Raw genomic sequence first — 24,996 nt, forward strand, 5'->3', positions numbered from 1 at the left:
GACCAGAAAACTGAGCCCTGGACACAGGGACACAGATGTGAGCCAGAGAAGAGTCACACCAGGGTCCCAGGCACTCAAGAAAAGCAGCCTCACCTAGACCATCTTACAAAATCCTGCATAGTGTTCTGTCATTGCAGCCATACATTGGTCCTGCCTGGGAACACTTTTTATTAATTTTTTAAGCCCAAAAGTGACTACAGTGAAAAGGCAAGTCACCCCCCACCCACCCTCTGCCACCTTGGAATAAGAGGGGAAAAACATACCACCTTAAAACCTTGGCAAATGTGAAAGTGCTTCCCAAGCCTGTATCCAGGCAGAGCAGAAGTCTTCCTGAACTTCCATGTCACTCACTGAATTATAATTTTTATAGAAAATTTTATTCAACATACAACATTTTCCAGCAAAAAGGCAATATACAGGAAGAGTTGTACACCGCTGCTACAGAAACAAAAAAATTGGAAAAGGAGGAAAAGTCTGATCTGCTGATCCTATTTTACTGTACTCAAAACTAGACACGCAGCTGGCATTAGCTCCAAAATAAAAAGGAACGAGGTTGAGGCGGAAATAAGCCACACAGTGAGTATCCAACTTGCAGACTCACCCAACAAAAAGTGACCTCCTCCTGGTGGCAAATTGTACATGTTCGTTCATTAAATATACATTTCATTTTTCCTCTTTATTTTACTTTTTTTTTTTTTTTTTTTTACAAAGTCAACAGCTTCCTACCACTAAGTGAGCATGCCTTCTTGCTAAAAGGCTCTTCTTTGTCCTTCAGTTTGCTCCATTGCCTCAGAATTATTTATAATCCTTTCACCTGCTCATATCAACTATTGAGAGCATCAAATTTGCTTGAGAGGCAGCAGAGTAAACCTTAGTTGTATTTAACAATGTTTTCAATTTAATAAAAAGACCCAAAAATGTCTGTCGGGACGTACTCAGTGCACCCACTCTGCAAATGGGCTGCAGGACAGCAGAGGCTGACCGAAGGAGTCGGTCTTACTAAAAGGACCCAGGCAGCTGAAGAAGGAACCCGAGGAAGGGCCAACAATGCACACAATGAAGGAAAGAGCGCTATTTATTAGGTTGTGAGTTTCTCTGTTTGCCTTTACAGATGCACAAAAGGTCATTGGAAGGATAACTGAAGGAAGTAAGTCAGACGAGCCTGCACATCAGATGGGCTGTTGGCAGGCGGGCAGCCAGGACCCAGGCAGGCAGCAGGGCCCCAAGCCACCCACACAGCCACCTTGTGTTGGGACACATGTCTGGGAACCTCTTCTCCCATGCGCTGACAGTCGCCTTGCATCATGGTTACCATAAAATAACTCTCATTGGCATCCAAGCTTTATAAAAACACCTTCATTTTGCTCAAAAAGGGCAGTCAATAGATACAGAGAAGCCAAACTGAACAGCCTCAACAAAATAAAATTAACATCAGCAGCAAATCCTCTTGCTGGAGACTTCGGCTAGAGTGCACGTGTACCAAAGTTCTACGGCTGTTAAAAAGGGGCACACACCCACACGCTGTCCCACGCCTTGAACACACCAGGAAGAAGTCAGTTATGGATTTTAATAGCCTTTTCAAGGTATGTGTAGCGACTCCTCTTTGGGGCTTTGTTGAAGTGGTCAAGCCCTAGCCAAGGCCGAGGATGAGACATGTTGCCTGGTGGGGAGAAAAAAGAAGTGAGACCCAGAGTGAACCCAGGACCCCTGGGGGCTCAGTAACCAACAAGGACCTCCAAATTCAAATTGGCTGTTTGGCCCCATGGTCTGGAGGTATGAACTCAAGGAAGCCAGGACATCCACCATGCCGACTCCCCTGGGTGCGTGATGGTGGCACTAAGAGTCAGCTTTAACTAGAACTTGCAGCTCAGCGCATCTGGACCTGACCCTTAGCTATGCTGAGCGCACATGTACCAAGGACTTCCATCCTGAAATGGAAGTTGCAGGTACTGCTCCTGCACCACACATGGCCCAGGTATGCTCGTGAGCTCAGGACTGCCCCCCCAGCCCCCACTAGTTCACTGCATGCTGCTGTGCACCTACACACAAGTCTTAAAGGAAACCCTGCCAGTGCAGATATCTTACCAGGCTGCGGCTCAAAGTCTTTCAAATTTACTTCATACTCATCTTCATTAATGTACTGGTGGCGGCCCATCATTACAATTGCGAATTTAAACTACAAGACAAAAATCAAAACTCCTCCATTATTTCTGTATATTGGCAAAATTCACATGTCTGGCGCGCGCGCGCGCGCGCGCGCGCACACACACACACACACACACACACACACAACCAAAACAAATGGTTAGGCTATTTTACTAGACTGGGTTTGAGCATACTGGCCCTCAGAAGCGCACACCTTTTCAAACTCCTTTTCCTGGATGTCCAGTAGGCTCTGAATACGCTTCATCACTTCTCTGAAATGTTCACCCTAGAAGGCAAAGTATACATGCTCATGGGGCCGCTCACAGGACCACTCCCACTGTTCCCACACTGCGGCCAAACTAGGAGCCCAGACCAACAATCAAAAGCTTCAGGTTCTCATGCCACAGACACCCCCATCTACTCCAATACTGTTACCTGGTGTATCCTCAGCAAAAATGGAATTCCAAACGTCCCAAACACCTCTTTGTGGAAATGCGCCACTGTGATTAGCATCTCATTTTCCTTATCTATGTCTACCTGGTCCAAAGGTATTTCCTGGAAACACATTTTAAATACAAATTGTTAAAGTGCAGTTACTACAGACAGAGAGCTGTGTACTGTGCTTAAATTCTCACATGCTACTTCAACAAGGAAGTTACATCGTGCCGCAATTTGTTTTTGGGATGTCCTGAGAATGTGCTTGTATGAAAATCTTGGTCTCCAGCATCATGTTATTTTTACAGAGCAGTGGTAAACCAGTAAGAGGTGGAACCCACTAGAAGGTCTTAGATGATTGTGGGTGTTCTGGGAAGGTGACTACAGGATTCTGGTGCATCCTCATTTTCAATCCTAGTTGTAAGGCAACCGGGATTCCTCCAGCTTCCTTCCATCATGTGTCCATGATGGGACGTGCTGCCTTGCTACAGACCCAAAGCCAATGAGGCCAGCAAAGTCACGGATGGAAACCCCTATCAAAATGTCATAGCTCTAAATTCAAAAGTGACCTACATGTTCTGCCTACATGTGTGCCTGATACCCATATATAAAGAAAGATCCTAGTAGGTACAGTGGCGCTTGCTTATAATGCCAGCACTTGGGAGGCTGAGGGAGAAGAATCACTCCATGTTTAAGGCCAGCCTGAAGTACACATCAAGACCTTACTTCAAAAAACAAAAAACAACAAATACCATACTATCTCTCCCAAAAGACAAATACAGATCCTGTATGCTTTCTACCCCAGACTAGTGAAATGCAGAGGGATAAGGCTGAGAACTAGTAGAGGATCAGACAGTGGAGAATTAGAATAAAACTTTTAATCCCAGAGAGCACTTAACTACAGGTATGTGAATCAAACTAAAGCCTCCTGTCAGCTTGCTGTGAGCCTTACTCATGCAGCAGAGAGGATGGCCCATCCCAAGAGTTCAAATTACCCTGATGCCAACAAAGGGACAGTTACCTCTATTCGAAACGTTCGACTTGTTGCAGGAGATAAACATTCTAATAATTCATCTTCTTGATGCACACCAATAATTTTGTAGCTTACAATTTCTAGCAGCCTGGGGGGAGGGATATATATTCATGTACAAAGTAAAACATAGCTCACTGGTAACACAAATATAACTATCTGCAATGCTGCCTTTTTTTGGTAAATAATAGGATTGGGACTGTCAGAAGCAAGGATTGGACAGAGCACAGGTTTGCTGAGAGCCTGAGATTAAAGGAATCAATCTGTACTCAGGTGGAGTTTGCGGAAGTGGCCACAGGTAAGCTAGACATGCAAGTTAAACAGTCTCCTACAACCCTGTCACTTTCTCCCACCGGGAATCCAAGGTGGGGAGGACAATGTGCTTTGCTCTTGGACACTATATGTACTCTTTTAGATAGTACTGTAGTCTCATTCACTTATTAAAGCCACAAAGAAAACATTCTGAGAACAAAACACCACCAAGGTTATTTATCCCTCAAGCTATCCATAAGGCAAAGAAGAAAAGAGTCCAACTCCTGGAAATAAACACTGACTGCCAAATCCTGGGCTTCCTTCTTGTTTGTGTATTGTTTAAATTGTGAATGTTAGCCAGCAATTCCTTTTTTTTTTTTTTTTTTTTTGGGGGGGGGTGTTGAGGGTTACCGGGAATTGAACTCAGGACTGTGCATTTTGCAAGGCAGACGCTTATGCCACTGAGCTAAATCCCTGGCTAGCCAGCAATTCTGAGCTACAAATGTGAGATTGTATCTTAAATATAAGGAAGAGTTACCTCTTCCAGTTTAGTTTGTTACTCATTTTGAATATATCCTAGGTTGGCATGGCTTTTTAAAGCCTGAATCTCACCTTTTTACTATACTTAAGTAATATCAGAACACAAGGAGGGAAAAATGGCTCAACCACTTAATAGTTCATCCTGTGTCACTTGGGCAGGTGTTATTTCAACCAGCTGATTCTTGTACTGAATCATTTTGATAAAATTGTTTTTATATTTCCTGTTACATTATCTTAAAATATAATAAAAATTAACAAGAAAATGCAACTTTTAGTCATACTGTACTTCCATAATTGGACTGCTAAGTGGTTAATTATGAAATACTTTCACACCTCTCCAAAACCTTAGCTTCAGTAGAATTTAGCAATAATGTAGATGGGTTCTAGCTCAGTTAATTTCCATTACTGTACTGTGGAATTTAAAAAGCTGCCTCTTACCCTCTTCATCAGTCTCAAGAAACCCTTACCTAAGTTTTCCTGATGCTTTTTCACCAAGCTCCACGGCCTTTTTACATTCTTCCAACAGGTCCCGGACACAGCCGTGCTTATCTGGATATAGTGTTATTTCCTAAGGATGATACCAATGCTTTAAAGAAAACCTAGAGTTCTGCTGTCACAAACATGCAGAAGAAAATGCTACAATAGTTGTTCGAGATCTCCGACTGCATGATACCATGTTCATATACCTTCCCACCCGAAGTCCAACATTTTGTGAATTTTCTCACTATAAGACATCTGCCCAAATCTCAGATTATGCCAAGATTCATGGGAATTTAGAAAATAACACCTTGATACAAAAAGCCCTGGGAAATGATCCTTTGAAAGGTATCTGAGAACTCTCCAGATTCTCAGTGTAGCATGAAAGGAAGCCAGTTGAGGAGAAGTAAGATCCAGGTTGATGTGATAGTTTCAGTTTGATCAATTCTATACAAGTCAGAGTTTTCCAGTCTCAAATTTTTTCTCCATAATGGCAGAGCTATATACAATGTTGAGCAGCCTGGCGCCCTGGCAGGCAGACTTTTTAGAAAAACCCCAAGAAGTGTGGCCGGGGCATGCCTTTGCTTAGACCAAGCGTATGGTACTGAAATGGGCCTGTGTCGCAATGTGGGAATGTGGGGACCACAGCTATCAATGCCTGCATATTCCTGGGTGGGTGAGTCTGGCCAGGTGGGAACAAAACAGAAGCAGTTTAAAGAAGACACTATGCTTAGCCAAGGAGTAATGTGTATACTCCAGGCTTTTCCAATCATTAAGAAAGAAGCCAGGGCGGGGTACTGTGGAGGGCAGGGGAGCTCAACATCGCTTTTTCTCCAAGGCTGTGGCAGCAGGGAGCTGAACCAGGGACCTCTGCTCCATGTTAGCTGAGAGGGAGTGCATTTTTTGTGTGTCTTAGTTAAGGTCTGAAGACAAAACAGTAGGAAAGCTCTTATAAAAGTTCATAGCAATAAGAAAAACTTACCTCTTCCCTAAATTGGCTGTTTAACCATATACACTTAAAACTTCGCCTGTTCTCAAAGTCTGTGATTTTCATCTTAAGCTATTAAGAAACAGAGACACCCATGTTGAGATATGCTTCCACAAAAACCCAAGACTTCTATTTCCCAGTTATATGAATTTGTACTCATACCTGCTGATAGTAAAGTTTCTTAGGTTGTCTAGGCTTGAAGAATTGTAGAAGATCTCTTAAAGTACCTTCATAATTATGTCTAAGAGGATTACCTGGACCATCCCTATAACTACACAAGAAAACAGCACATAAATAAATGACTTTTCATTGGCCTACAAAACATTTCCTGAGTAAGCATAAAAGCAAAGCACAGCGCTCATATCTAGACATGAAATCTGGGCCTGTCTCAGGGTTCCACTTAATATTCCTGATTCTCTGACCTGAGTCTCTCTTTGCCAAAACACGCGAATGTTCTCTGCACACTGACACTGCAAGCAGAATCCTGGCCATGTGACAGATGAGCCCACTGGACACACAGGCTGAGGGTGGGTATAAAGAAGGGGAGTCTGACTGCAGATGAGGCTAATAATTACTTTAATGTCTCTGCATAACATGGCAGGACGCGTGGTGGTGACAAATCTGTATCTCAAACTATGCAAGAAATGGCATGTCAGGTGAAATGGCTAACTATTTACTAAAATTAGTTTCAAGATGCTTTGGTGAACTACGGAAAACATGCACTAAAGACCGATCACTGAGCATCTGTGAGCACAGCTCACCCTTGAGACTTGAAGAACTGGAGCAACATGGGGTCAGTGTTGAGCCTCTGTGCAACAGTCTTTGCAACCTAGAGGTGGGAACGGATCAAGAAAGAGAAGGAAGGCTCAGGTTAAAAAAATTGACATAAATGTTGAGTAATTACTTGGCTAAGTTCTTAAAAAATGTTCTATGAGCAGCCTGAATATAAAATTCCCTAGAAACACAGCACTTAACAAGAATATGCTAAATTCCCTAATACACTACCATGGGAGAGGTATCTGATAAGGATAACTTCTAAAAGGGTTTTTGCTATTTTTAATTGTGGGTATATTATGGGATGACAGTTCAATATAAGTGCACAAAGTATAGTGGAAAATATTCTACAGTTTTTACTTTCAGTGATAATTTCATTCTCTGATGATTACTTTTAACGGTAAACACTTGAGATGTTGTAACTGAAGCAAAGGTTATTTCTTAAAGTTATGTCCAAGATTTTGCCGGGCCTGGTGGCTCACACCTGTAATCCCAGCACTTCACAGGTTGAGGCAGGAGGATCGCTGCAAGTTTTAGACCAGCCTGGGCTACAAAGTGAGCTCAAGGCCAGCCTAAATTGCACAGCGAGACTCTGTCTCAAAAAGACCCAAAAAAAAAGTCAAGATCTCATGGGACAGAATCCTAGGTAGATGGTGGTGGTAGATGGGAATGGGCAGACAAGGTAAGCACAGCTCAGGTCCTAGGCAGTGCCAGAGTCCATGCCAATCACACAAGAGATTCTGACCCTCCTGAACCGAAGTCATCAGGCAGCCTCTTTGACATTTAAAAAGAAATCATCTTTTTGGTGGAATCTGAAAGAGGAAGGCACATTTATTAAATACCTGAAAGTAATTCATTCTGTTTGATAGTGTAACCACAAATCCAGGGTCATTGGGGATTGTTTTATCACAGAAGATTACGTCGACGCGGTGGTAGAGGTCTCTGAAATACTCTTTTGCAGTGGGTAACTCACTATTATCATTTTCTGGGTCATCCCTAAAGGAACAGAGCACAGACTGAATAGGGTACAATAGGCACTAACTGCTAACGGTGACATCAGCATGCTTTCTCTTAATGTAATATATATTAAGGTCTAGCTCTAGGGGGCGCTGGGCATCCATTTCTGTTTCCTTTGCAAGCAAGACATAGCAGGAGGTTCAGGACACAGTGCTCTCAGCCTGTGAGCGTGGTGGACGGCAGACCCTATTGCCAGCCAGGAGCTCGCAATCAAGGTGATTTTTGGACATAAGCATCTTTAAGACCACAAATGTGTAGGTTTATCTGCTGGCAGGTTTGAATGAATTACCTGAGCGTGTACACTCTTAAGAAAAATTCAATGTACAAGTATTTTCCTACTCTGAAAATTAACAGCTATCAACTTCACTGCAGACATTTTAGGAAATAAAAGGTTTAAGTGGGAGCTGGGGGTTTAGCTCAGCAGCATAAGCACCTGCCTTGCAAGCAGGCGGTCGTGAGTTCGATCCCTGGTACCGATAAAAATGAAAAAGACCCAAAAAAAAAAAAAAAAAAAAAAAACAGGTTTCAGTGATGGAAATGCTCATGGCCGCTAATTTCAAAACCCAGAAAGACCAGTTGCTATCAACATACTCAGATTACTTTCAATAAATCATGCCTCAGGGTCTACCTACAATTGTCTATAGGACTGACCAAAAGACTTCTGCTATTTTAGCATGGTACAAGGGAACATCAGAAAATACGTACTTCTGAAATACGATAATGTCACCATCCATCAGTTCATCAAGGGCTTTATCAAGAGACACATCATAGTCCTGAATTCTCTCTGTTAAATTCGGTTTAACTTCCTACAATTTAAGAGATTAGATGGTTACGTTGCAAAGCTTGTCTAATATTTAATATATCCATATTCTTCCATGTGCTGTATTTCCTCTACAATTTTTTTTTTTTCTCACTCTGTTGCCCAAACTGCTCCTTAATTCCTAAGTTTAAGTGCTTCCCCTCCCTCAGCTTTTGGAGTAGCTGAGACTACACATGTGTCATCGTGTACAGCTCACCTATATCTTTAGTTGCTCACCTATATCTTTAGTTAAGTTAAAATGTTACTGGAGAAAAACATCTCAACTAGTAATATCTAAAAACCACACATCTTAAATAGGTAAAGATAAAAAAATCTAAGCATATGTAATTCTCAAGACCAAGAGGTCCCAAGTTAACTGTGGATTTTAAGCAATAACAAACAATACCTTCAAAAGTAACCACCACCCCACCTACTAACAATACACCGATTACAGAAAAGTAAACCGTCAAACCTCATAGAGGATAAGGCTAGTATCTTGGATAAATCCTGCTCTGTCACACATAACTGGGAGCAAGTCACCTAGGACAAAGCAAAAACAAGTGTTAATCCATAGCTGCAACACTGACCCCATCTACTCAAAAGGTGGGTGCTACAGTGACTTACGTATTTTACAGGATATGGGTGTGTAGATGTGCCCACAGTAATTCAAGCTCCGGGTTTTGGGATCATACATCTTCAAAAATAACATTACATCATCTACAAGTTGATGAACAGGCTGTTAGGATACTAATGCTGTGTACAAGGCTTATTTTAAGAAAATAACAACAAAAAACCCCACCAACAGCTGAGAGCATGAGAACATATTAACATCCTTGGATCTTTCCAGAAAGGACCCTCAAAGCAATAAAAGCCCGTGATTTCACAAAGACCAACTTGTGCATAAAGCTGGAAGACAACTACCCATTCTGAGACATGCTCTTCTGTGGTGCTCTCAGTACTACAATGACGAACAGGCCATGTGTCCCACAGAACTTGCAGTGTTTTCTACTTGACCCCTGCCCTGTCCGATCTGATCAAATTGATGAGGGCAGTCGAGGGTTGACCACAATAAAGACAGGCCGCCCCACACTGAAGCTGCCTGCTCCCCACCTCACACTACAGCCACGTCAGTGCCTGTGACTCCATCAGGAACCCTTCCAACATGGAAAGGACAGCACTATCCGCAAGGAAAGCAGGCTCACTTTTGTGTGCTCAGAATAATCCAGGAGCCCACCGCTCCTGCTTTAAGTGCAGGCATTTCGTGGGCACTTACGATCTTTATCAAACTTGGGTAATGTAGCTCCACTAGCAGCCAGCTCAGGGTCAACTGTTTCCAGGAATATTGTCCAAGGGTTTTCATTATCACTGAGTTCAATCATCTATTTCCAAAAGAGATGCTGATTTTAGAAGGTTTTAATGGCTTAGATGACAGAGTGAAAACTATACTTGATCACTGCAGAAAATGTCCAATTCTACCAAACTGGACCATAAGAGAAACAAGGTCACTAACTGCAGAGGACAAAAACCTTCTGCAGAGCTCCACATGAGATAACCTAGGATCAACAATATTTACTGTTTTATTGCCGTCTGCTTCATTATCTAACATTGCTGGTCGTTTTGTTCCATTACTCCTTGCTTGCATGGGCCATAATCGAATTTGATCTTGTGGAAATCCCTAGGGAAAAAATTTAAATAAATTAAAACAAGCACATATTTCAACTTTGTATCAAAATGTAATGCTTCTTGCAATTAAAAAAAAAAAAACCCTGTATAACCCCTCCTCTTCTTTTTTGCTACAAGGGATGAACTCACAACCTCACACTTGCCACAGGCACTTGTGCCCACTAAGCTATATCCTTTAGCTCTATAACTCTCTGCACTTCAAGATCACTACCATTAGCATTCCAAGGCTTATCTCCTGTTTACCAACAATGGTAATGATGAAATGATGCTCACATGAAAATCCCTCCCTGGGAATTCACCCATAAAAATACATTCTGAAATCCTGCAAGCTTCTCTGTACTACAGTCTAGAGCTTCATACTTTTTATATTTGTTCCTGGACAGGACCTGTGCTTGGGTCACCATCTCACTTTCAGGCAATACCTGGACACACTCCTATCCCCACAGGCAGCTGGTCTGTAATGAAGGTGGAATGGGGCGGGGGGCGGGGCAGAGTAAGGGATGGCAGTGAGGGGCTGGCACTCACCATGGTCTGGGAGAGGCTCTGGACAAACTCTGCCAGGGAGGAGTTCTTCAGAACCTTGAACACAGTGTATTTCACTTTTTCTTCATCATACATGTCATTTCCTTGGTGGCCACAAAACTGATCTTCTGCCACTATCTGAAGGCACACACAGAAGAGAATTGACAACTGACATAAAAAAAACAAGTTCTGCTGAACACATTCAGACTGCCAAACACTTCAGCCTAGGCAAGGTGAGGAGCACTCTGAAGTGACCAGAGGCTCCGAGTCTCTAGAGAAGAGGACCTCTCCCTGCACTCCCATTTTCTGAGGCGTTCTGCTGTTGTACACACACACACACACACACACACATCAGCCGTGCTCTGTCTGTGGCCTGGAATGCTACATGCAGCTCAGCACCCACCAGCTAACCACTGTGGCCTGATGTTTTAAGCATTCAGGAGCTCCCCAGACTCAGGAATGACTCACTCAGGACTGTTGACTATGCTGGCATAGCAACCAAGTAAGTGCACATAAGCATGTGGAGTTAATTCCCATCCAGCAGTCACTCTGCTGCACTGTCCCCGAGGGCTACGGAAACAGAGGCTGACCTGTACTTGCATATACAGATGGGCTTCCTGCCTCTCCTTCCGCTTCTGAGCCTCAATCCTTTTCTCTTCCTGTAATCGTTCCACCAGCTGCTGAGGAATATCGTGATCTGTGACAGCTTGTAGAACTTCACCTGCAGGACAAATGTAGCCCTTTCATTCTGATGCACATTCTGCTTTCCCTTCCTTAAAAGGTCGACTTTAGGATGCCATTTATCTATTAAAAGTGAAATAATTACTTGATACCATGAGTCCACTTCAAAACCTTTAAGCCCAATTCAGTTTACCTCTGGTGATAAAAAGGGACAATGAGAGAAAGGGTGTTTGGGAAGGCACCAAAGGTTGGCCCACTGTATTTTATTAGGAAAGAATACCAAGGCAGTTGAGGGTTTCACGAGGCAACTGTACAAGCTCACCACAATAAAGGATGTAATAGAAACGGACTGTACTCACTCAGCTTTGATTCCCTGATGTATACTAACATATAAGCATTAGTGCAGTGTCGCACAGACAGATCATCATCGTGGCCCCCATAATTGTGCTCGATGGCTTCTTCTTTTGTACATCTCGAAACCACATCATCATCAAATTTACACCACTGGAAGGAAAGCAACCAGACATCAGCAGAGACAACATTCCAGGGCGAGCACTCAGCACTACAGCCCTCACATACACAGAGTGAAGATATGCCAGGCAGGCCAGGCATTGCCTCAAGCACTGAACCCCTGCAAAAAAATCCACTGATGCTTTTGCTTTCACTCAGTATCCTGTGAGAAATGTTGTATTTGTCCAGTGGCAATTTTTATAATTTACTGAAAAGCCCTCTAAGTTTAATCCACAGACATTAACTCTGCAGAATTCAGTCATGTTAAGCACACCTAATTCAACTAGTTAAGCTAAAATTTATGCTATGCTCATAAAACTCACTGCTAAAAAAAAAAAAAAAAAAAAACTCAATAATGGTGGTTGTTTGTTTTTTGATGGTAGTGGAAATCAAACTCAAGGTCTCTGAATTATGCTAACTTCCTAATCTTTTTTTCACTTTGTAACAGGTGATTGATCCTCTAGCCTCAGCCTTCTGAGTGCTGGGATTATACTCACATGCCACCATGCTTGGTATCCTTTTTCCATGTGAACCAATTCTTCCTATTTTTCAATATCTATTCTCTGTTTTGTGCCTTGTTCACTCTAGAGGTTTCTCACATGAGAAACAATGCAATATTTAAACTTTTGCTTTTTGATATTTATTTCACTTAAGATTATGTACTGAAGGTACATCTATTTACCTACAATGATTCAAGTTTATCCTTCTTAATAGCACAGTACTCCATTGTATATAAATATCACATTTTCTTCATCCATTTACTTGTTGATGGCTATCTGGGCTGTTTTCAAGACTTGGCTACTATAAATTGTGCTGTTATAAACACAGGTATGCACACATCACTGTGGTATGATGCTTTTAACTCTTTTGGGAAGATCCCTAGAGGGGAAATAGCTGGGTCAAATGAAGCCTCTAGTTTTAGTTTTTTGAGGAGTCTCCATACTGATTTCCATACTAGCAGTACCAATGTACTCTCACCAACAACGGAGAAAGGGTCCTTTTGTCACACAGCCTTGCTAGCATGTTACTGGTTAACTTCTTAATGATACCATTCTTTCTGGAGTTAAGATGGAATTCTCAGTAATGTTTTAACACTTTTTATATGCTTATTTTCCATTTCTATTTCTTCATCTGAGAAGTATTCACATTTCAGATGTCCTATTTTAGACTGAATCTGGGTGGAGTCTAATTTCTTTTTAAGTTCTTTATATAATCTAGATATTAGTGGTACAGAATTTAAAATCTTTGTCAAATGGCTTGAAACACTATGCCCCTGAGGATTTGGAGCAGTGAACAGGACAAGAAGAAACCACAGAGGATGGCAAGGCACAGAACTTAACTGCAATTATCACAGCCTCCCAACACAGACCCATGCTGTGAGGAGCTGTCAGTGTTCAGAGTCAGAAAGGAACTGTCTCGTATCAGATATAAAGGGATTCTTAAGGCCTAGTGTTCGCTACTAACTAAAAGGACAATCTCGAATCCATTATTTAAAGTATCAGCAAATAATGGGATAGGAAAATAGCACCTCACAGTGAGAACACATAAATAAATCAATGGCCAACAAGGAATTCATTATTTCTTAAGGTAGGGCCTGAAAGACCTGCATCAGTGAGTTGTGTCACCCCCTCAAGCTCCAACCACTTACTTTGCCATCCCCTTTAGGGTTTAGATAAACCACGTAATGTCCACCATGATTATCACCACTGTGAACCAGGACTGCATGGAGAATATAATTTGCAGGGTCCTTAGGATCTGTTTTTTGCAAAAACTCATCAAGTGGTAATTGTTCTGGAAACTCAAACCTATTAAAAAACATTTTAAAAGTAAATTCAGTATTATCTACAAAATACTGTAGTTTTAATTATTAAAAGATTAATTTAATGGCTTATTTTTAATGAAAAAGAATTGACCTGGATGTCCCTTCAAACTTCTTTAAAAAAATCCCAGTTTACAACTTATCAATTTGTTCCTATCAATGTAAAGTTTGAGGGTAGATTTGAGAAAAGTGCCTGTAAAACACTGATACACCTAATGGGATTTTGAATCCAAAGACACAGCAGTTAATGCAGTAATGAATTTACACAGAACTTTCCAGAGCATCTAAGCACCTTTCTAAGGCATCAGTGTATGAGCCCAAGGGTGGAGGAGTTAAACTATATCACCCTCACTTCACAGAAACACTACACTCCGCTTGTTTCTAAATTACTGGCTTCGTAACCATTGATCACTGATCAACACTCACTGTCAGAGTGACAAGGCAGTGAGGGAAGACAGCAGGAGAGGGACGTGAGTTGTGAGCAGAACAGGTGCTGACGGCTGAGGGGCTCCAATGCTCTGCACCAGCTCCTAAGGCTTGAGGCATGGATACCCTTGTAGCTAAAGGTTTTGATTTCCTCAATAGTGCCAGAGAATTAAACACTTATGTGAACTTTCTTGGTTTTTAAAACATTGGCTAATTTCAATAAATACAACAGAAACAAGATAAGGATGTAACAAAACATACCAACAGGTTATTTTACTGGTGTAGCAGCCCCATTCGTGAGAGCTGGCTGAAGGGTTTCTTGAACACGCCGCAGCGAGGCATGTGAGTGGGTGAGTGAAGAACTTGAGGACAGTTTTACAATTTGGTCATATGCTCCCTTCAAACCTGGAGGGTGACTGGCCAACCTCTAACCCACATAAAGCTGGTGTGCAAACAAGCTATTTAGATAAAGTGAATGTATCATCAATCTCATATGGGTAGTAATTTTTAGCAGCACTCTGAACCTGTTTAAGAATCTGGAAAACCACCTAAATTTGCATGTATCTCCTTTAGCACCGAGATTATGAAACACTGGAGAACACACTTAGATAGCATCCATGTCCTAGTCCAAATTCAACTTATTATAAAGACAACATGGCATTGTGTCTAACCCTCAACCCATTTACGTTCCACTACAGATTACCTATCATTGATCTTGATATTTTGGTCCGTCTGAGGGTCATACATAAATCTCATGAGTTGCAGGTGTAACACTGGTGGCAATGTTAGGAATTTCACACCTTTCTCTGCTTCCTGAACACAAAGAAGAAACCAAGTTCAGATCAGCTCTACTATTTACTTAAGCAATAAAAAATAACACTTTCAGCACAGCTGGACCTTGTTTTTTATTTTATGAGACAGGGTCTTGCTATGCAGTTCAGGCTAGCCTTGAACTCATGCTTACCCTCAAGTCTCAGCCTCCTAACTGCTGGGATCCCAGGCAAGTGCCATTATATATCCATTTAGGATGCCTTTACAACACTGCTGTTGAGGTCTGCTTTGGGCCTCTGTCATTTATGGGCTGACTGGGATGTCCAGCAATGGGGAAAGAGGTAAAAATCTAAAAGCCATCTGCTGCCATAGTACATAGTCATCAAGCATTATAAAAAATTTGGAGAATCACAGAAAAAAATATCAAATGGAAAAGAAGGAAATGACTACCACTATTTACTATTAGTGTACAGAACCCCTGATCAGAACAAGCACAAAAGAACCCAGCTGTGTGCTGGCAAGATGCTAGTGGATGGTGTCCATCCCCTGGATTCTCTCATCATGCCTACAAAGAGCCCATAAATTGTGCAGCACATACTCAGGGCTTACTCTTCAGTTTTGTCACTAAGAGCTTTCTACCCATTGTCTGCCAGTCTCTGTGCTCCTGGGTGCCCCTGCATACCCCAGATTCTGGCAGGATCCTAGAGAGACCCTTAACTCCACAGCTCTTAGCCCTCTTCCTCTCTACCTCGGTCAGCTCTCATTCCTTAATAAAATGAGGCTTTGCCACCTGCAATCATTATTAGGCCTCCATCTAACCCATGACGCATAGCTGTAGCACAAATCTGAACTATTATTCTGGCTTGAAAACCATGTTTCGTTTTTCTTTAAGATATGGTCTCACTATATCTTAGCTCAGGCTGGCCCTGAACTCATGATGATCCTCCCTGCATGCTGGAATTATAGGCAAGTGCCATCACACCTAGTCCAATACCAAGTTTTTGAAGACTAGCAAGAATCTATAGAACTGAGGATTGTGACAAAGTATAACTACTTGGCAATTTTAGTATACATGAGAGTACTTAAGACTGAGTTATCTATGGAAAGACAAAAGCAAAAATCACTCTATAGAAAGGCACTGAAAGCTGACAGCATTCTGCCTCCCCCTCACTGTTCACTGAGACTAGCACCCTGAAATATTCAGGGAGGAGAAAAGCAATTCTGGTAAGCTGACTGACAGGCTTCTTAAGTACACTCAGCTGACAAAGTTCTAATTAGTATCTACAGAGAATTCTGATCTTCAACTCCATGTTCTGAGAGCTCTGATCTCATGGAGAGTAGTGGGTCTGTGGCCCATTACAAAATGGATCCATGAACAGTAAATTGGCAGCCTCAGCAAGCAAAGGACAGTCTGAAAAGTTTTCTATGAGTTCAGGTTATGAGGCTACAACATAAGACCCTAAATACCTAGATCCAACAGATTAGCCTGCCCTCCACTAGGCCATGGGCTCATGGCTTGCTCAGAGTGCTGTTTGGTCTTTTAGATGCCTGGAACCCTGTGGGACCACATCCAAGGGAATTCATTTCTAAACCTGGTAGAGAAGACGTCTCAATCACCAGAAAACAACAGGTTTAAAAAGAAGCATAATCAATTAACTAAAAACAAGAGTCTAAGTAACTTAGAAATTATACTTGTGATCAGAAAACCTAAAGAAAAGCTCCCAAGAGGAACAGAATACATTAACAAGAAGACCTCCTCCAACCTGCACTTTAGTCCATCTGCTTGCACCCACCCGCCACTTCCACTGATTCAGAGATTCCCTTACTCCAAATACCAGAAGCATACAAAAGGGTACAAATACTCTTTTAATTATCAAGCAGAGTGACAGAACCAGAAACAAAGGAGAGGCTAAAAGGGGACCCACGTTACCTGCAAGCCGTGCTCCCCAGCATCGTACTTGTTGTCACCATCTAGTTGTTCTACTGCCACATAATCCACAAATGATTCAAATACTTGAAAAAGAAAGAGCAACAACAGGTCAACCAATGTGTGATCATAGAAGCGTAAATTATAAGTCAGCCCAAGTCATGTAAGCTGGCGAATGACTGCAGCTGTAAACAACTAATAAGACTACAGCTGAATGTGCCATTGTTGCCTTCACCAATCACAGGACACCAATGGGCTTCTTAACCAAAGTAAAATGATAGCACTGAAAAAGAGTCAAGGCCTCATTTTTACTTTTATCTGAAACACTTATTATAAAGTTACAATTAGGCAGGAATGGAATGAAAGGTGTGAGCAACCAAGAGCCTAAAACAGAAGGGCAAAAATATAAATGGCTCACCAGGTATAGAGGTGCATGCCTATAATCCCAGTGCTCAGGAGGATTGCTGCAAGTTCAAGGCCATCCTGGGCTACAAAGTGAGTTCAAGGCCAGCCTAAACTACAAAAGTGAGACCCTGGTTCCCTCCTCAAAAAAAAAAAAAAAAAAACAGACCCATAGCCAGGAGCATGCCTGTAATCCCAGCCCTTGGGAGGCACAGGCAAGGGAATCTTTGTAAATTCAAGACTGGCCAGGGCTACAAAATGAGTTCAAGGCCAGGTTAAACTACACAGCAAAAGACCCTGTCAAAAAGAAAAGAAAGAGGAAAAGGAAAAGGAAAAGGAAAGGAAAGGAAAGAGGAGGAGAAGGAGATGGAGAAGGAGAAGGAAAAACAGAACGGCTTACTGCTGACAAAACATTGGGGAAAGTTATATCCGAACACACACTTCTTCCCAGGTGGAATGGAGACAAACAGAAAACCTAATGACGCAAGTGACACAATGACAGGTTAGCACAAACTGATACCGTGGGTGTTTAAGTTCTGTCAAACAAATGTCAGCACTGAAAGAGTGAGAAGACCAGTTAACACACTGGAGAGAAAAAGAACTTCTGCTCTGGTCCTAATGGAATAACACAACCAGACTGTGACAGGACCAGCAACTGTCACACTCTGGACCACAGTGATTCCCCTAGAGAAGGGAAAGAGACAAGGGGCCTAGGACTGCCAGCTCACCTCTCAGGCTGTGGCAGAGAGGAGTCCAGAGTCTAGTGTCCACACAGCCTTTTGGGCAGACACCAGGATGTGAGGCGGCCACAGCATCCAGCAAGTGCTGGGCCAAGGAGTAGGAACACTAGACTGGAAAACAGCATGGAGACTTGCACAAGGCTCTCCATAAGAGGCAGAGATAACTCATCAGCAAATGGGTGTGTGGACATGAGCAGGGGTCACCAGAAAGATGAAGATCAGGGAGAACAGTCCTCAGCTTGTAACAAGCTGGGGACAACATTCTCCCACCAGCAAAGGTGGGAAAGCCGCCTAAAAATGGGCTAATCAGCAGAAAACTCACAATATCTGAGTACAGACTGTGAACAAAAAAAACCTATTATGCTCCCAACTAATAAAATCAAAAGCAAACTGGGACAATCAAATGATCTTTAAGTTTTATGTACACTGAAACAAAGGCTGAGATCCAATACCCTGAAAGACACAAATCACAATGATTGCCATATAATGGAAGATTATAAAGCATGCAAAGAAAACATATGAATAGATGTAGAAACTCTATAAATGGCAACATCAATAGTTGAAAACACTATGAAAATTATGAACTATGCCCCTTATGTTAAAGAAGGTAAATAAAAGCAAGAGTGTTTGAGCTGGGTGTGGTGGTGCATACTTATATTCCCAGAACTCAGGGAAGCTGAGGCAGAAAGATCACAAGCTCAAGATCAGCCTGGGAAATTAAGCCAAGACTGACTCAAAAACAGGTGGGGAGACAGCTCAGTGCAAAGACCAAGGGTTCATTCCACAGTAGTAGGGAACAAAAAAGACAAAAAGAAAGCAAGAGTGTATTAATCAAATACAAGGAAGATTTTTTAAAGATTCAATCCAACCTTTAAAAATGAAAATGCCATAGATGAGAATAACAGCACACAAGCTGCTGCAGAAGTTTGCTGAAGTTGAAGACAAAGCAGTGGAAACTGCAATTTAGAGCAGATCAGGGGCAACAAGAGACCTTGGAGGCATAAAATATACAGTTAACTGGAATGTTTCAAATTCTATGGAAATTACAAACCACAGACCCAAGATCTTTAGTGAACACAGAAAGAAAAGAACATGAAGCAAATTAGAGACAGCTTAAAACTAGTAATAAGGTAAATCTTAAAACCAATGGGGTGTCTGGGGACACACTGCGCACAGAGGAGCAAACAGCATAAGGAGAACATCATGAGCATGCTCAAGGAAAGCTGTTAATGTCAAGTGTATGCCCAGGAAAGTACACTCAAAAGATGAAAGGATCATCTTTCCACATCTTCAAAATGGAAAATCTCAGTGCATCACATTATACAGATTAAGAAAAATAATGCCAGAAAGAACTGTTGATTAATAAAAACAGCACAAGGTATAAAGGAGGCAAATATAATGTACTTCCTTCCCTTTTAAAGATTTCTTCAAAAGAATGAAGAACTGAGAGGGCCAATACAAAAATAGGTATAACACTTAAAACAGGCATTTTACAGATGGAAATACCCTAATTACAAGTTTTAAAAGACATCGCTGGTCTTCAAGAAAACAAACCTGCCGACAGCTAAGACCAATGCAGTGTGCATATGCACACAAGACAAGGAAATGGTCCTCAAGCTGAAAGCAACCAAAATAATCTACAAAAGCAAAAGAAATCTGAAACAAGAACTATAATATACTATATGATTCCCTTTAAAAAACACAAAACATGGGCCGGGATTTAGCTCAGCAGCATAAGCACCTGCCTGGCAAGCTCAACACTGTGAGTTTGATCCTGGGGGTGGCGGGCATAGGGCCAGGGACTTAGCTCACTGGCTCAAGCACTTTTTCTGGTAAGGTCATGAGTTCGATACCCAGTATCCACTGCCCCCCTCCCACCCCAAACCCCACAAAACATGTGAAATTGGCCTGGTATGTCAGAAGCCCAGAAGACGGTTTCTGCTTAAGAGGGGTGTTAGGGCCAAGGTCATGGGTGTGCAGGCAGATCGTTTCTTCTGAGATCTGGGCTGATTACAAGCAGGCATTTACCCAGTGCGCTGCACAACTAAGATCTGAGCCACTTCCTACACCTATGTTATGTATCAGTAAAAGTCACTAATGTAAATGAGACATTAAACCAAAACAGAAATGATTAAAAGCTTATTCTGTTATTTATACAGAACTTACTATTTTTCTTTCCTTTTATACTTAGCTGGATATCATAATAATCTTCTCTTCTGTCAGACCGATAGTCTACCTCTTTGCACTGGATATAGGACTGCAGTAAGCAAAAGACAGCTTCAGTATTAACAGTCAAACTTGCAGTTTAAAATCTTTCAGACCTATTTTTAAAAATTAGTAATGACATACCACCATTTTGCCTCGAAATAACTTCGGTATGGTGCCTTCTACACATGTGCCTTTCATCTTATTTTCCACATTATCAAGCAACTGAAAGAGAAAGCTTGGGCTTTACAAAAGATTTTTTATACTTAAATAACACATAATACTTAACCAGGAAATCTCAATGATCAAAGATATTCTAGACTATAAATATATTATGACCTTTGGCATGCAATTACCAAAACATACAAAATCTTCCTTCTTCGTTGGATTTTTTAAAAAGTCTACATGTAATAGTTGAGGTTAACCTATTATATAATAGCCTCTGGAATGAATTAGTAATCCATGGTGCCTTTAGAAGCATGTTTTTTATGTTCATTTTATCTCTGGGGAAAAGCATGTAAATTAATCACTAAACTTAACTCGTAATGGTCCACACCAAGAGATTAATGAGGTTGAGCTTGTCAACAGGATTGACTGGTTTGTCCACAGATATTTAATGAACTGGATTCAATCCAGCTAATGCTGCAAAAAAGAGAACACACCTTGCCCAGCCATTTCATGTGTGTGTATCTTTATCTTCCCTCAAGAATAGAAGAATGAGAATCTGCTAGTGCCCCATGAGGGTGTGGGCGAAACACCAGCACCTGGAGGCCCACCTCAGTGAGGATGTGTGTGCTAGAGCAGTGACTTTTCACCACTCTGCAAACCACTGAGACAGCCACCTAAGGCAATGTGCTTGGCTCCTTGCTAATACTCGCATGAATGTACTGATTCGATTTAACAAGTTAAAAGCCTATGTCTATCACTTTTAAATTTAAGCTTTTCTAACACTACCTTCAAATAATTAACCATATCCAGTAATTATCTTCCCCCTTTACAATTAGATAAATGCTGTCCTTTTATTTTAGCCTAAGTTGGTCCTGACCAAAGATGAGTTTTATTTGAACAGGTCTGAGGTTTCACTTGGTTAACAACTTCTGACACTGCTTCAAAACATTCAATGTAAGAACTATACGATTACTGAAACTTACCACTCGACACAGCTCTTGGACATCATGTTGCATGAAGCTATCTAAAGTTTCCCACCTTTCAAAATTAAAATGGACATATAATTTAAATTTTCAAATGAATAAACCCAAAAAGCCACAAGGGTTAAAAACCTAAACTGAAAGGCTGGGAATATAGCTCAGCAGTACAGAACCTGCCTGGCAAGGGCAAGGTCTCGCGTTTAATCCCCGGTTTCCCCATGCCTTCCCCCACAAAAACTGAATAAATAACCACTATTCACCACTTCAGTTTTTCTGAAAAACACATTAGAAGTTATACTTCAAAGTTAAAATGAATTTTATCAGTGGACAGCAAAATGTTTACAATTGCTTATATTGTCCTAAACATACTATTGGCAGAGGCTGGGTCTGCAAGAAAAGTATTGACATTTTGAAAGTTGTATCTTTCTTTTATTGAAAAGTTAAAGGAATTTTTTTGTGGTACTGGGAATCAAATTAAACGACAACTGAAACAAAGTTCTAAAAGGTAAACTTTAAGTGGTGAATTCAACTGGAATTCTAAAACGAAGCTTTTTTATGTCCAAAGATGGGAAACAAAACACAATGATAAAAACACTAACAATATGCCCAAGCGTCCCTGAATTAAACACCTAACTTGTACTTTTTCTATTCACTACTCATTTACCCCCAAAAAAGGAATGAAAAGGCAGACTTCTGATACATACCCAAAAGACTTTGTTAGCTTTTTTGTTCCTACAGGTTTATCACTGTGCTGTAATTCATAGAACACTCTTTGTAATGCTAAAGGGACACTTTTAGATGAATCATCACCCTCTGTTGGCATCATGTATACAGCCTGAAAGAATTTAAAAATAATTTTATGTAGAAGTATGATTTCTGATCATAATAGATAAAGCAATTGCTACAGCTTTTAACTATTCTGGAATAGGTCAAAAAATTTTGAAGAGCAGGATCTTAAGAGACAATTTAGACTGGGCGTGGTGCTAGACGCCTATCCCAGCACTTGGGAAGCTGAGGCAGGAGGAGCTAAGAGTTGGAGACCAGCCTGAGCTACAAAGTGAGCTCAAGGCCAGCCTGAATGTGAAGCCCTGTCTCAAAAAGATCAGAGAGAGAGAATGAGAATGAGAAAGAATGATATCTAGAGAACACCAGAAGGCAACAACAAAAACTTAAATATTATCTCTGGCTTATACTGTAACCTAGTGAGTATCCACTTACTTCAGACTTCTTGAAACATATTTTTAATTTATAATTACTTATAATCCAGAGTTTTGAGGGATATTTAAATGGTATGCCATTTTCACCCAATTCCACTACATGTATCATGTAGTCCTGCTATGCTAATGTTTAGAAAAGTACAAGACATACAAAAGGCAAATGCCCCTACAACACAAGGCACCCATGCCTGGATTGCTTCACAATGAAAGAAAATTCTGGAAATAGAAATGACTATCCTATATTAGATTCAAGTATGTTGCTGCTGCTGACTTTGTTGTTTCTGTTACTAGGGATCAAATCCAAGCTCTCCGTACTTTGTACTACTATGTCCCCAAGTCACTGTTTTGTGACAGGGTCTTGCTAAGCCACTAAATTGCCCAGGCTGGGTTTGAATTTGTAATCTTCCTGCTTCAGCCTCCCACAGTGCTGGGATTATTAATGTACTTGCCACATTGAGTGTGATGGCACACATCTGTAATCCTAGCACTTGGGAGGACTGCCAGGAGTTCAAGGTAGGGTCAACTTGAATTGAGTTAGAACCTCTGTCCCCCTATCCCATGCTTTTCTCTCACATACGTGTTTGTGTGACACACGTACGTGAGTCACACATAACAGGCAGCTAGCCACCATGCCTCTGCTTATCTGTTCTTTATCTTAAGTGAAAAATCGGACTATCTGTGACTTTTCTTTTTGGCCCCAGGGATCAAACTCACGACTTCACCCTTGTCAGACAGGCGCTTATCCTGCTGAGCCAAATCCCCGGCTGTCTGTAACCTTTCAATTTACCAATTTAATATTAAAAACTTTAATGGCTGGGCATGGTGGCACATACTTGTAATCCTAGTACCTGGAGGATGAGGCAGGCAGATCATCACCAAGTTTGATACCAGCCTGAGCTATATAATGAGTTCAAGGCCAGCCTGAACTACCAAGCAAGACTGGATCTCAAAAAACAAAACACCTTGGGGACTGGAGATTTAGCTCAGCGGCATAAGCGCCTGCCTTGCAAGCAGGCAGGCAGTCATGAGTTAGATCCCGGTACCGATAAAAAGGAAAAAGACCAAAAAAAAAAAAAAAAAAAAAAAAAAAAAAAAAAAAAAACCACCAGCCAGGTGTGGTGGCCCACACCTGTAATCCCAGCAGTAGGGAGGTTAAGGCAAGAGGATCACTGAAAATTTGAAGCCAACCTGGGCTAAAAAGTGAGTTTGATCCCCAGTAACCCCGCCCCCCCCCCAAAAAAAAACTAGTACTAATTTTAAGAGCTGGGTATGATGGCACACATCTATAATCCCAGCACTCTCGGAGGCTGAGACACAAGGATCACTGTGAGTTTAAGACCAGCCTGGGCTACAAAGGGAGCTCAAGGCCAGCCTGAACTGCATAGTGAGACCCTGTCTTAAAAAGACAAAAAAAAAAAAAAAAAAAAAAAAAAATGCGTACTGCACACACCTGTAATCCCATCACTTGAGAGTCTGAGGCAGGAGGAGTGCTGTGAGTTTGAGGCCAGCCTTAACCTGGGCCTTCAAAGTGAGTTTAAGGCTGGCCTGATCTGCACAGTGAAATCCTGCCTCCAAAAGAAAAAAAAAAAAAAAAACAACTCAAAAAAAACAAAAACAAACAAACAAAAAACCCTCAAATAAATAAAAACTTTAATGGCTGTTTCTTTTTTTAAGACAGCTTTTATATTTTGTTACTTCTAACACAATTAACATTAGGTTAATGAAATTATATTGGCTGTAGTAATCTTTTGGTCACCAGTTAACTTAAAACAGCAGGCATCCAAGCAACTGGGAAAGACAACCAGCATCCTGGCCAGAGCTGCTATACAGACAGTGCCGTGGCACAGGAGAGAAGGGTTCTTTGCTCAAGACTCTGATGACCCTTTATATCCCTGACAGAAAACAGTGGGTGGACATAACATTTATTTACCTTTCGTAGTTGATTCGTGAAAAATAAAGTTTGCAGCAGGCTATTCATGTAACAAGTTGCTCCCTGATTCTTCAAACCAACGTAGCCTGTGTGCTTCTTTGAGTCCCACCTGAAAGAAGAGACTAACCTTGAGGGTAAACTGTCTCTGCAGCATGTAGGGGGAAAGTATGACTTGGCATCAGTACTGTGCCCAAAACATCAGTTGTGTGCTATCACCTCTGCCACAGGAGGTGGAGAGGAACACATTCTCTACACCTTCATCACTGGGCCCCCAGCATAAGTACAATGAGGCCTGTGCTCTGGTTATATTGCTCCCTTCAATGACCACTGATTCACTTCTGTGGCTGACACAAACTCAATCCCATCACATTTCTGTTGATGGTTTACATCAAGGATGTCATTTTATCAAGATCAGAACTCACAGACACTGATAAAAGTCCTATATATTTATGTATCAAATGCACCTCACAGAGCAGTTTTATTATATACACATTATAGAAGGCACATATACAGCCAGGAAGATATAGACATAGCTGACATCCATCTGTTCTATAAACT

General features: G+C 41.4%; 1 protein-coding gene across 5 annotated transcripts in view; it reads right to left on the reverse strand.

The window, feature by feature from the left end:
- Positions 1-1,057: 1,057 nt before the first annotated feature.
- Positions 1,058-24,996, reverse strand: part of Usp7 (ubiquitin specific peptidase 7) — a 61,605-nt gene continuing 37,666 nt past the window's right edge. For all 5 annotated transcript variants that reach the window (XM_063226488.1, XM_063226487.1, XM_003477746.5 and 2 more), the window contains 26 exons: positions 24,439-24,547; positions 21,996-22,126; positions 21,295-21,349; positions 20,288-20,368; positions 20,105-20,195; positions 16,800-16,882; positions 14,802-14,911; positions 13,502-13,658; positions 11,703-11,847; positions 11,253-11,383; positions 10,666-10,800; positions 10,031-10,132; positions 9,731-9,836; positions 9,082-9,174; positions 8,930-8,997; positions 8,364-8,464; positions 7,484-7,637; positions 6,629-6,696; positions 6,030-6,138; positions 5,862-5,939; positions 4,870-4,970; positions 3,602-3,701; positions 2,581-2,700; positions 2,360-2,431; positions 2,086-2,176; positions 1,058-1,660 (listed from right to left, as the gene is read on the reverse strand). In XM_063226488.1, the coding sequence (XP_063082558.1) occupies positions 1,554-1,660; positions 2,086-2,176; positions 2,360-2,431; positions 2,581-2,700; positions 3,602-3,701; positions 4,870-4,970; positions 5,862-5,939; positions 6,030-6,138; positions 6,629-6,696; positions 7,484-7,637; positions 8,364-8,464; positions 8,930-8,997; positions 9,082-9,174; positions 9,731-9,836; positions 10,031-10,132; positions 10,666-10,800; positions 11,253-11,383; positions 11,703-11,847; positions 13,502-13,658; positions 14,802-14,911; positions 16,800-16,882; positions 20,105-20,195; positions 20,288-20,368; positions 21,295-21,349; positions 21,996-22,126; positions 24,439-24,547 (2,698 nt within the window). In that variant the 3' untranslated portion in view covers positions 1,058-1,553. The remainder of the gene's footprint in view (positions 1,661-2,085; positions 2,177-2,359; positions 2,432-2,580; positions 2,701-3,601; positions 3,702-4,869; positions 4,971-5,861; positions 5,940-6,029; positions 6,139-6,628; positions 6,697-7,483; positions 7,638-8,363; positions 8,465-8,929; positions 8,998-9,081; positions 9,175-9,730; positions 9,837-10,030; positions 10,133-10,665; positions 10,801-11,252; positions 11,384-11,702; positions 11,848-13,501; positions 13,659-14,801; positions 14,912-16,799; positions 16,883-20,104; positions 20,196-20,287; positions 20,369-21,294; positions 21,350-21,995; positions 22,127-24,438; positions 24,548-24,996) is intronic.

This window comes from Cavia porcellus, unplaced genomic scaffold (assembly GCF_034190915.1).
Source record: "Cavia porcellus strain 051 isolate PalLab524CR breed Dunkin Hartley unplaced genomic scaffold, mCavPor4.1 scaffold_16, whole genome shotgun sequence".
NCBI lineage: Eukaryota > Metazoa > Chordata > Mammalia > Rodentia > Caviidae > Cavia > Cavia porcellus.